The sequence below is a fragment of the Protopterus annectens genome, chromosome 1.part1 (genome assembly GCF_019279795.1).
Source record: "Protopterus annectens isolate FY-2018-M chromosome 1.part1, PAN1.0, whole genome shotgun sequence".
Taxonomy (NCBI): domain Eukaryota; kingdom Metazoa; phylum Chordata; order Ceratodontiformes; family Protopteridae; genus Protopterus; species Protopterus annectens.
In genome coordinates this window covers 368,625,330-368,638,566 of record NC_056726.1, presented here as the reverse complement: position 1 = coordinate 368,638,566, position 13,237 = coordinate 368,625,330, and the positions used below count along the sequence as shown (strand labels likewise).

At 40.7% G+C, this 13,237-nt stretch overlaps 1 protein-coding gene and 1 non-coding gene across 5 annotated transcripts in view; both read left to right on the top strand.

Moving 5' to 3' along the window:
- LOC122805094 (40S ribosomal protein SA) overlaps positions 1-13,237 on the top strand; it is a 79,297-nt gene that overhangs the window by 40,565 nt on the left and 25,495 nt on the right. For all 4 annotated transcript variants that reach the window (XM_044075324.1, XM_044075321.1, XM_044075323.1 and 1 more), the window contains exons 4-5: positions 759-1,004; positions 6,613-6,741. In XM_044075324.1, coding sequence (XP_043931259.1) covers positions 759-1,004; positions 6,613-6,741 — 375 coding nt within the window. The remainder of the gene's footprint in view (positions 1-758; positions 1,005-6,612; positions 6,742-13,237) is intronic.
- LOC122817381 lies at positions 1,362-1,516 on the top strand. Its single transcript, XR_006367230.1, has one exon. It is a non-coding gene; the product is annotated as a small nucleolar RNA SNORA62/SNORA6 family (small nucleolar RNA).

Genomic DNA, 13,237 nt, shown 5'->3' with positions numbered 1-13,237 from the left:
TTTGGAATAGACTTCCTCTGCAGGTCAAATTGCATGACATGTCTTCTTTCACTACTGTCCTCATACAAGGGTAATGGCTGCAGGTGGCAATTTGCCCAGCTGCACATGGTCGTTTACCAATTGCCCTTGTATATTGATCTTTGTTGCAGCTTTCTCCAGGTCTGGGATACGGAAAACCCCTTGGGTAGCAAACTGCTTTCAGCACTCTTCCCATTTAGTTAAACTGCAGCAGTTATCTTAATGTAAGCATAGTATATTTGTGTAAATATGCTGACATAATTTGAATAATGGTATAATGCAGGCTTTTGCATACCATTGTGCTTTGAGTGACTGACATATCTCCACAGCTCTTTTGGAATTCCGTAGGACACTTCTCTTTAAGGGTCCTCCTTCAAAGTTTTCATGGTGTTGAGTCTGAGGTCCTAGCATATAACCAAGTCTTCTCTTCCTCTGTGGGGCTTTAAGGCAAACATTAGGAACTTCTGGCTCCAGAAACTAGGCGCTGCTCAGTGACATATCCTTGTCAGGAACCATGTCCCCTGTGGCCAGTTGTGACTGATAAAGAATTGTATTGCAGCAGTGATCCTGCTATTCAAATTTCAACTGTTAATGGTGAGTATGTTTGCTTTCTGTATTTACTTGTTATTGGGCAGTAGCAAGCAATACCAAGTCTATGGAACTCTGAAGCTGCTTGTTGTAGATTAAATGATGCTTAACTGATCAGACATGCTAGTACTAACAATAAACTTGTCCCACAGCGTGCTGTTCTAAAGTTTGCTGCTGCAACTGGAGCCACACCTATTGCTGGGCGTTTTACTCCTGGTACCTTCACTAACCAGATTCAGGCTGCTTTCAGGGAGCCACGTCTTCTAGTGGTCACAGATCCTCGTGCTGATCACCAGCCACTGACTGAGGCTTCCTATGTCAACATCCCAACTATTGCTCTGTGTAACACAGATTCACCTCTACGCTATGTTGATATTGCTATTCCTTGCAATAACAAGGTAGGTGTTCACTGTTTTCAAGGGAAGGCTTTACACATTGCTTTTAGCAGATTTCCTCCTTTTTAATAGTTGCAAGTTATTGCTTTTGCTGTTCCACAGATTCCTTTGTTCAGTACATAATTTTCACATGGCTTTATGTTTAGACCTACCCCAAACATGGCTCATGTATGATGACTATTTTTTACTTTGAGGGAAATGTTTTTTCATTCTCAGTGCTTGTAAAGTCAGTCAACTCTTTCAAGTTTGAAGTGAAATTTAAAGCAGGGCTTGCATGCTCTTATAAAAGTAGGTTATGCCTAGTTTTTTAAAGTGCACTTCACAGTTTGGTCTGCTTTTGCTGAAGTAACTGTTTAGCTCACTGCACACTGTTAGAGCTCAGAGCTGAGGCTTTCTGGCCAATGAACTCCTGAGTGTAGGAAGTGTGCAATAGCAACACGGCAGGTTTTTCGCTAGCGCCACAAGTACCTTCCTGGTCTATTGAGTGGAGTTTGATAGTATTCCTTGCCACATGATCACTTCTGCCCAGTATTGATTTGAGATGGTTAGGTTGCGATTTGCTGGTGGTCTTTTAAAATGTGATTTTTAAGCACCAGCTTTTACATATTTAATGCAAAGAATTAACAGTAACATTACTAAGGAGATCCAGTGAAATTTAAGACTATTTCTGCATTTAGGATTTTGGCTTCTAGATGGGGAATAAATTGCTTACGGATGGTGAGAATTTGACTTGCTTACTTGGTCTCCTTGAACAGTACAGAGTTTGTAACAGTTTTGTCATTTATTTTGCAGTTAACTAACAGTAGCTTTGTCCTAATTTCAGCATGTTGGATGCTCCCCCCTCCCTCCAAATGTCTGGACTCCTGTCTTTCCCACAGTGTGTTTCTGGAATATAGCTGAAAGGTTAAGCACACTCTAATTTCTTTTTTCCTGGAAAATGGCATTAGTTGATTGCCCTCTTGACCTTTACAGATAACTTCAAAGTATCCAAGGCCAGGCTGATTACAGTACATTTGGTCCAAGTGTGACCAAGGCAACCTTGGATGTTCGTGCAGCAATTGTAACTCATTTTGCTCAGTCGTTTAGATGTTTTATTTGCACTTTGTTGACCAGATCAGTCCCACCAGGACAATGGCCTCTTGTATGGCACCTATGGTGATGGTCATACCGAGCAGGAGAAATTTGGCCAGGGTACCGTGGACCCCCCCCCCAATAAGTGCCATGAGATCTACACAAGCTACTAACATCTTTGGCAGATGCGGCTTTTGTCTCATCCAAAAGATGGCACAGGAGTGCTGCACTGCAGTGTCCGTATGGAGAAGATGTATATAGTAAGTAGTGTCTGGTTGGTATTGGATTTTTGGTATTTGGTAGAAGAGTACTTTGTTTAGAATGTGCTTCTGATAGATTTGCTTGGTTTACAGCTTTTCCAAGCAGAGATTTGGGGATGGTATTCATTCAGACTATACTTGCTTGTAAAATGCATATTAATTTCAAAAACTGGCATAAATGTTTTTGTCTGGGTCTCAGCGTCAGTCTGTAATATTCGCTGGAAATTCAGGTCAAAGGCTAAGGCAGGAAGAGGTGGCATCCTAGCTCACTGTTCATCTGCAAGTCCTCCCGGTCCTTTTTTTCCAAATTCAGTTGTGTAAATTGTAAACTTGAGGACTAAAGTCAGTGAATACTGCAGGACTTTCTGTCCAGTTATGCTAATGTGGTCATACTCTGCCCCCAGGCCCAACGTCTATGGACTCCTATACCTTTTGAAGTCCTTAAGGAAGCTGCCATGTTTGGTGGTCTTGTCATGTCACCAGATGTCCCTTTGGAAGGAGCCGAACATTTGCTAAAATTGGAAAGGCACCTCTTGATCAAGCTTTGGTGGGGTGCTACGTCTGGTTATAGCCAGGTCATTTGTGCCCAGAAAGGGGAGGTGAGTCTGTGTTTACGTAAAAGCTCTGCCCTTCAGCACATTCATTGTCATGGTAGCTCTATAAAATGATCTCTCTTATCCCTAAGTTGAGTGATCATAACTGCAGTTCAGTCCAAGATGTCCAACTTTATATTCGCATAAGCAGTGGAAAAGATTGTTTGTCCTTTAAGGAGCTTGGAAGTATTTAAAAAGCTCCAGGCTCCTGCAGGAAGGCTAGCTTTTGAATTATTTAAGATTATGTAGTTGGCAAACTATAGTAGTGGATAAGGTAGAATTCCTTAATATGATATTTTGGTGGTAGTTATTGTACGAGTGTTGTCTGTCTTTTTATAAAGGAATGGGGAAAGGGGAGCAGCATTGTTTTGCTTCCTTGCAAGGACTGTGTGGAGGAGGGCATTAGGGTGCAATGCCTATGAGAATACATTGCAGAAGGAAATGTCCCAGTAACAAACTTGTGTGTCAAATGATTAGAGCTGCTGCCACTGAATTTATTTTTTACTGAATAGGGCATGCAAATGCAGAGGTCCTAATGTCCCTGTGGACAAGGAGCTCCTCTTTGGACCTTCTGTGGGAAATGTGTTGAACTGTAAAAGGGGACTCTGCAGTCTGACTTTTTTATTCCCCCACCACTTTGATATTTCTGAAACTTATCAAAAACTACCCTCTGCCTCCCAAGCAATGCATGAATAAAGCCCCAAAAGGAAAGGAGGGCAGACAAGGAAAAGGCACAGTTGACCGTAAAGGTAGTTCAGGTTCTCAGGACTGTTGCAACCAAAGGGAGCAGCTGTAATTTAGAACAGTACTTCCTTCCTATCCCACCCTCTTCTCTCCTGTTAACCTCCTGCAGTCCAGAATAGGAGGTTGGTTGGCCTTTGTAGAACAATGGGAAGGATTCTCAGGACAAGGGTTCTGCAAAATGGGTCCAGACTACAATTTTGGAAGAAAATTCATGGGTATTCCACCTGTCCCCTGAGTGTGGGGGACTTAGGACAGGCACTTTTGGAAAGTGTGTAAGCATCAGATGATTGTTATCTAGCCATCAGTACACTCGCCCAAATCTTGCAACAGAGCTCCTGCAAATTCTGACACCAAAATAAGGTATTGTAGTACATGGACAACTAAGGGGAGCTCACTGCTGTCCACTTTGCAGTTTGGCTGTTCAAGTATGGGAACTAACACACGAAACATGGCTAACCCCAAGACAGTACCTACCCAGATGACTACATCCCAATGAATGGATGTTAACAATGGAATTGATTTTGGATTTAGTCCATAAGTAGAGTGGGCTGGAAATTTTAGCCTTTGTTTTGCTTCGTATAGTAGACAACTGACTGAATGTTGCACCAGGATACCCATGAGAGACCTTGGCAGCAGATGCCTTCTGCATTCCCGGGATAGGTCTGTAGTTTTATTCCACTCCTTTTCTGTTGATCCCAAGGTATTGGTGCCTGTCCTGATGGCACTAATTTTGCCCAGGCAGCATTGTTTCTCCTTTATGTGGAGGTTAGGGAGAGAAGAACCACTTGCTGCTTTAACATGTGGACCTTGTGACCCAAGGGGTTGACCACCCATACTAGCTTGTGGACACGCAGGCTGCCAGTGTGGATAATCTGGCATTATCCCCTACCAGTCAACTTGCTGCACATTCCCTCCAGTACAGCTCTCTTAGCGTGTACCTTTAACTCCCAGTGGGTGTTGCTTGAGCCTCTAAACCAATGAAGTTATCACTTTACAGTTCAAACAAATATTCTTATCTCTGGAACCGTAAATTTTTACCAGAAAACTGTAAATGGCAAACTATTCAGGGGGTAAGTCTTTATGTTGTGGCATTCATTGAGCTTGATGCTTTAAACTTGATTTTATAAGCCAAAATAATGGCATCAAATATTTATTTTGTAATGTATGAACAGCTTATGATATCTCTAGTCAAGCAAGAGACACACTGCCAGCAGGATTTTCTTCATACAGCTCTGAGCCTCCATGTGAGGTTTATGCAGTTCTGTTACCTGAATGTTGAGAGTGAGAGAAATGAAAATTATTACAGTACAAATATGTGAATAATCTATCTCTAGCTGCTTTAGACAGGTCAAATAGCAGTACAGTTTGCCATCCTGTCTGCCTTAACATGAACTTTTCTGATACCTTGTGTGTAGCATGGTTGTTGAATTGATGCAGATATGAACATATGAACATGCAATGTTTGATGCTTAGAGGCTTCAGTAGGAGTTAGCGGTAGAAACGTCTGGAGGCACACTGCTGTAATGAGTTAAGGAAGGCCAGGAAACCCAGCACAACTAAATCTTCTAGCCAAGTGGAAGTTCTGCCACTGGTGTCCTAACAGAGGACCACCGGCCCCATTGTCTGTACAGATATTCCTAGACGTTGCCTACTTGTGAGAAGTAGAAAGTAGAGCTGTTATGATTCTCAAAGTGCACACTGCAGCCATCTCTGCCTGTTGAAACCCCCTTTCCTAGTTCCCAGTGAAGCAGTTCTCAAAGGATGTTGCATGAGACCACTTAGATTGCTCCCACTGTAGGATCTTGTTTTGAGCCTCAACTCCCTCTGAACCTAGTTTTTTCCACCCCTGTGCAAGTCTTCCATGAAAACAGGATATGCACAAATGCAACTTGCTAGGAGGAGTTAGAGAGGAGTCTCATAAAAGTTGCAGTTTTCTACAAAACAAGGGGAGGGTTGTGTACTCCTGGGTATCTCCAAACTGAGATTCTGAGCAGAACCAGTAACTATAGCTACTGATCTCATCTGAGTAGAACTAGTAACTGTAGCTGTTAAAAAAAAAAAAAAAAAAAGGGGGGGGTGCCAGTATTTAAACACCCAACTTCCAAACGGGTAGCTCATGGCATACCTTGCTACGTCCTTGCAGTCTTACCAGTGTGATCGATCAGTTCTCATTCTGCTAGGGTACAGCAGTTTCCACTGCCTTTTAGGCAGGCATGACCAGGTAATCATTGAGGCAGGTACCCTGTTTCAGTGCCCCCCCCCCCCAAACAAACTGTAGATTAGTCATTCAGTCTCTAGTCAGGACTGGATTTGCCTGTGATTCTGTAATGGCTCCTGCAGACCTCTAGTTTCTAACTAGCCCTCACCACACTGAAGAGCTTTCAGTGTGTCTATTGTGATGTCTGTAGTGCAGTTTACTAGGGAACATGTCATAGTAGATGTTAAAGTTGGATCACGTACAGCACCAGTTGCCTCCCATTTCCTTTTCACTAGTTAAAGGCGTTCTAGGACATGGGTGGGTTTCCAGGTATCTCACACATCTTTACAGCCCCTCTTAATCCCTTTTATGACCTTGGCCTCCCTTTGTCTGGACTTGCCGAGACCACTGTTCTGAAATGATTTTCTGATCTGGCCTTAAAGGGGGCATATCATGGTAGGATTTTTTGTGCTTTACAGGCTTTCTTCAGTCTTTGGAGAAAGAGAGAATGGAATAAAGACTACTTATTTCGTGACTATACGGATGCTTCAGGAAAGGTGGTTTCAGCTCAGCTGCAGGGGTACTCTGTTCTGACTCCATATTTGGCTAAGACTGCGATTGTGGTGTTTGCAGCAGTGTTTTTTTTTTTTTACATCTTACAGTAAATGCATTTTACAGGTACTTGCATTGGTCTTGTTTTATGAATGAAAACATTCTACTTAAACAGTGTACTTATTTTTTCTCAGGGGGCTCATTCAGTTGGTTTAATGTGGTGGATGCTGGCTCGTGAGGTCCTTCGCATGCGTGGCACTATTTCACGTGAGCACCCATGGGATGTTATGCCTGATCTTTATTTCTACAGAGATCCTGAGGAGGTAAGGACTGGCTTAAAAGATTACGAAGACACTACTGTCTTTTTTCAGAACACAAAACATTACTTTATTTGACAGTGAATTTTGGGGAAATTTAGATCAGACAAACTTGTTTTACTAAGGTTTTTCAGTTGTATCTGGTATCCTTTCTTGAATAGGAAAGTTAAGCGCCAACATTCAGTTTGATGACCTTAAGTGATCATTTGAAACGTACAACTCTGAAAGGCGTTTAAACAGTTTTTTTAAATACTTGGTGTGCTCTTTTTTGTGATTGCTGAATGTTTTGTGTCTGTAGGTTACTTGTTACTGTTTTGCGTTTGGAACATGTGTTTGCATGGTATTTGAGGTGCATTCTTAACCCCTGAAGGGCAAAGTTGTTTTCCAGACCTAAAGGGGAGTTTTATCCAAGGACTTAAATATGATGTAATGCTTTGGATTTTAAGTTAGCATGATGTTTTGTTGCTTTTTGCGTATTGGCAGATTTAGTGGGTATGTCTTGCATCTAACATGGATGCGATTTGCAAGATGTTAAAATGATTTTATAAAATGTCAGCTCCATATTTGAAGATAGTATTCAGAAAAGGTGCCTTTTCAGATTTTGAGGTCCACCACTCTACCCACCACGTGATTCCTTAAAGTACAATTTGACAGGAACTGTAGTCCTTTGATCTGCACAACTTTTGCTGATTTTATGAAATACAGGCTTTATCTCCACACTGACGCCAGATTTGAGTAGTAGTCACTCTAACAGTAAGTCTTGGTATTAACTATATATTAACATTCACTGTAACCATTTTTAATATCAGGACTTTGAATGCAGAGTCCTGGAATGTGGAGACAGAAAAACCCAAATTTCTATATCAAGTTTGCCATCTCCTTTTCTCTGTGGTATGATTATGTGAGTTGTATACGTGTGTTATGTATTTGTAATATAAAGTTTGGTGGGTTGCAAGGAGTTTTGCCCCCTTGCAATGACGTTTTTGAGTGGTGTTTGGTATTGATTCTTTGTCATGTTTTGTTTGCGTTTCAGTACTCTGCAGTAAGACCCCCCTCCCCCAGATAATTAAGTAGAGCGTACACTAACTACACATTGCTTCCTAAAGTACTTGCAAACACCTTTCTCACACAAATGAGTTTTACATTAATCTGAGCAGTTTCAGATTTTACCCACCTTGCTCTCAGACCAATGCCTTTCTGTACTTTACCAGCCACAGTTGAAACTGTTTTATGCGAGTACTTAACATGCAACATATTTTCCAGGAGGTGGTGTATTTTTTCGGTACCAGCACCCCTTCCATTACATTCATAGCAACTTTTCTCCTGATCTAACTGATAACTTTTTAATTATGGTAGATTGAGATTCCACAACTTACACTCTAACATAGTGTGGAGTGCAGTGTATCCAGTCTTGACTGAATTGCCCAAAACTATGAGCAGGATACCAAAAGGTCTGGAAAAAAAGTATAAAGAAAACTAAAAATTAAATTGCATATTTTTTGTTGCTCATTGTTTATATAATTGATTAATGCCAACACAAGTTGTGTATTTAATATTGTAAGAACACTTTTTTGTTCGGGTATCCTTTACATGTACAAAAATACAGTACTTTCTTCACATAAGTCTAGAAATGCAGCCATATTGGAGCAGGCTTTGGTTTGCATATGGTTTCAGTAAATGCACTTTTAATTAGAGAAAATAACCTTTGGTCAAGAATACTGTGCACAGAATGTGTTGTACATTTAAGTATAAATAAAACCTTGTGTGCTACAAGGCTTGGAAACAGAGGCTAAAGAGGCATGTAAAACTTTACAGGGTTTTAATATTGAAGTATTTCAGGGCCAGTTAAGTTTGGACTGTTATGCACAAAGTCATGGCAGTACAGACACTGGTATGAGTACAGAAGTCAGGCCAAATGTCCAGCATTCCAGAATACTAATTTCCAAAGTCGTACTGCTATTGAAAACATTATTCAGATGTTGACCTCTATCATCACTGTACATGAAGCATTTTTAACGGAATTAGTGTGTGTAAACTTTATTCTAAAAACTACAAGAAGATTTGGCCCATAAAGGAGAGGCTAGCACCTGTTCAGCACAGATCTGGGTAATTAACAGACTTGACATTTTACTGGGAAATTCTGACTGGGTATGAGCCCATTTTCAGCTGAACAGAATTAAAAAAAAAATGTAACAATGGTTACAAGTGCTAAGACAATAACAAAGTAGTACAACATGTGAATTCAATAAAAGAAAATAAGCAAAATACAAGGCAAGCAATAAAGCTGACTGTACATTATATAAGATAGGAGGGTTCCTAATATTCATGCTACGTAACGATGCATGAAAAATGTACAAGAATAATTAAGATTAAGGCATTTATGCCAGTTAATTCCAGTATCCTACAGTCATCAGTTCTTTCAGTGGTGAGCCACCATGGAGGGGAGTACAAATTGGTCACAAAAACAAATGGCAACCTAATCAGCAGTCAGTGTATTCTGCAAAACAGACTACAGAACACCAGTGTTAATTCAAAACACGACTTCAGTAATAGCCTCAAAAAAAAAAAAAAAAAAAAAGCAGCAGTACTTCACACAATCTAAAAACTTTAAGCAGTGTTCCTTCTGAACAGTCTCAAATAACTTCAGACTCTCCAAGATGCCAGTGTAAAAGACATTATCCAGTTAACAGCAATGTACTTTACCATCTACAAAGCAGACAGCAGACTTTCAAGTTTCTAGTGTAATGTCTGTCAACAAACTTCAAAAAAAAAAAAAAAAAAAAAAAAGGTGACACACCAGGCTACCTTCTCAAGCAACATCCGCATGCGTTTTTTAGTTCAGTCTAATAGTAAATCTCAAAAGTTTAAATATCAAATTGTTTAAATGTCAAATGATACTTCTGCAGTAGACACCAGTAAATGTTTAGTTTCAAGTTAAAAATTGGATAAACAAGTCTAAATTGTTCAGAAATGTTTATTTTAAATTTAAACATTTTAGTTCAAAAATGTTAATCTTTCTAAACGCAAAAAGGTTAAATCACAAAAGCACACTGCTACAGACTATTAGATGTTCAGAATATAGTTAGTTTTCAGAAGCAGTGCAAGTATTGCACTGAGGGGGAATAAAGAGGGGTCAGTGTAGATCATCAGTTTCATAAAGTAAACCACTTAAATGATGTACAGACATCAGACAAAGCAAAGTAAAAAATGCATACCTTGGCTCAAGGCAGTAGTGTTTCAGGGCAAAATAAAAAAAAAAAAAAACATACATACCATAGCTCAAGTCAGTGGTGGTGCTAGTTCTGTAAAAGATTTTCAGCTCGTCTATAAAGGTTGTGGCAGCCCAGCACCAAACACGATTTATCTGTAATTGTTAAAGGTTGAAAGAAATGACAATGTTTAATTTTTTACAGAAAAATTGTGAAATGGACTGAAGACTCATCAATTTCAGTTACAAATAGACCTCTATTAGAAGACACGTGTAGTTTTTGTCACTAAAGGGTTAAATATAGTGTAACAGCTTCAAACTAGGGATTGACTTGTCAGAATTGTATATTGTAGACTTTAGTAACAAGATTTTATAGAACCAAAAATAACATGAACAGGTACTAAACACACTACTCCAAAACCAAAGAAAGTACCACAGATGAAGGAAAATAGTCGGCTCAGTGAAAGTTGCCAATACTTCATCAGATGCAAACAGTAAATGAACCATCTCATTATATAATCCATTATCTTAAAGTAATCCACCAATGAGAATTAGTCCATTGTCTCAATAAAGCATGTCTTTGATCTATTGTTTCTTGCTGCTTTGTTTTCTTGTAGCAGCTGTTCCAAAGGTGTGCAGGCTCCAATATATGGTAGGGAATGTGCCTTTGTAGCTCTGAATGATATCAGCCAGTCTTGTTAGTTGTCACAGATGACATACGGTATTTCCACACTTGCAGAGGTATTCTCAGAGCCCACGATTTTAAGAGCAGGTAGCGCAGCTTCGGGAGTCACAGCTATAAACTGGTTCCAGTATCTTTTGTGTAGAAATCAACAGTATTTGCTTTACACTCGTGTAATAAAGGTTTCGAAGATTTTATAGAAAAAATAAGATAATGTTCCTGAAAATGCGGTACTTCACTGGGAGTGGAGTAAGATAAAAGATAGCAGTACACATTCACCATTTTGAAAGCATGTGTGTAGGTTATACCAGAAATTACAGTGAAATTATTTCACAGAATAAAGGGATTACATTTACAGATCATAAATATTCAGTCACAGGTTCAAATCTTATGATGTCCTTCCAGTTTACTGTTGCAGTATTCATCACATTAGACATCCCGTGCCAAGGGCAGCCTGATATCCGGCCAGTATACCAAAGCCTTTAGGTTTGTTTAAGGTATGCCGTACATCACACACATGCTCCTTGCAATAGCGTGGGGCATAAAGGTGAAGTCTGGACACGTACCATCCTCAGAACTACTCTGAACATCATCACTTGATGGTCTGTCTGAATGCCCATTCCGTTGCTGATTCACCAAGCCTTTACAGGCAAGTGCCCCGTTTTCTTGCTTATTATTTTTTTTTATTGTTGCTTGTGGGGTTTCATGTCATCCAAGTGGGGTGGATGCCAGTGTGGGAGACATTCCCTCATAGACTGCCACAGCCAGTGTCCATTTTGTCTAGGTGCCTCGCAAGACCGTACTTCCTGTTCCGTCCGTCAGACCTTTGTACCTAAAACCCTTCGTAATAGATTCTGTTGTCTTTGGCACCCTATCTTGAAAACCAGCATCTTGCGACGACACTATGGAGGGAACTTCCTGCCCCGAGTCCTGCTCCTAAGGGTCCGCAAAGTGAATGGCAGCACTTCACTCAGGGTTTCATAGCACCACCTCCGCCCTCCATGCCTTCTCTAATACCATAAACCACAACAGTAATAAATTATCCTCAGCCCCCTTAGACCTTTCCAATGAGTTTGACATGGTCAGTCACCAGCTACTAATCCAGACCCTAGAAACTACCTACTTGGATAAGACTGCTGTCCAATGGTTCCAGTCTAATTTGAATGGCAGACAGCAGGGCGTCCCATGGCAGAATCGGCCATCTACCCAATACCCTCAGTTCTCCAGGGATCCATACTGGGGCCTCTCTTGTTTTCTGTATTTATTAATGATCGCTGTACTGTCATCCCAAATGCAACTTGCATTCAATACGCAGACAACTCCACTCTGATTTGTTTAGCTTCCTCTGTCAGATCTGTGTATAGAATCGCAGTTAACCTTTAACACAGTGGAAAAATGTCTGTCTGATCTTAAATATTAAAAAAAACAAAATTGCTACTTTTCTCCCCCACCAACAGGTGTAACCCACTCTCATTTTCTGTGTACTCTAATAACGGCACTACAATCTCTCCAGACCCCCATACAAAACTATTAGGAGTCGTTCTAGACAATGACCTCAAATTTGATATACACCTTAACAATACTATCAAAATCATGAACAAAAATAGGGTCACTTTACAAAATCAAGCCTTTCCTTACCCCACCTGCTTGAACTGCATGGATAAGCTAATGCTATTTCTTCTTGGATCGCCAAGGCTATTTTGTTCCTTTTTATGGCAAGAGCCTTCCTCATTCTGTTAAAGCTCATTGTACTAGGGCTGTGGCTGCTTCTGGTGCATTTTAAGGGTTTTGATACTAATTCCATTCTTGAGGCAGCTACCTGGACTTCAGTGCATATATTTACCAAGCACTACAAGTTAGATGGAACCTGTAGAGCTGGTTTTGCTGGGGCCATCCTTCATGGCTTCCTAGAGGGCTCTGCTGGTCCTACCTCCTCCCAAGTTTCTTCCTGAGCTTTGGCACTCTCCCCGATATGAATACTGCAACAGTGGAAGGGACGTATTAAAGTTGTGTAAAATCTTACCATAATTGTACACGTCTTCTCTGCACCTGGATCTGCAGTTTCTGATAACGCGGGTACCTCTAAGGACGCCACACAATCCCTAGGCGAGAGCATGTCTGCAGAGACTATTCTGGCACCAGTTTTAGACGCCGGGGGGAGCCTGAGTTTTCCAAGGGTCCATCTGATACTCTGATTCTTTGCAGTCTCCGGTTTTTAGGCCCATACAGATGTCCACTGGACCCCTTAAAAGAGAGAGAAGGAAACATATTTCTCCCACAACAGAAAGCATGCCTGATTGGCAGGCTTTTAGCCAAAGCCTTTTCAGTACTTCTATGGCACTGAGGCCTACCTCTGCTGTTGCTACTTCATATCACCTCCTTTCCTAAACCCTAGGCCTCGGACTGCAGAGGCAGTCACTAGGGAAGAGGAAGTCCTTTCAAATTCCTCAAGAGGAATCACTTTCATACAACTCGGATATCTTTCCCTTGGGATACAGATCCCCAGAGGAAGAATCTGTCGACCCTGACTCCCCAGTTGAAGACTTGACTTTTGGAGAAACTATGTGCAGGATGAAGGGACACTTTTTTTTTTTTTAAATGGGAATCCTCAG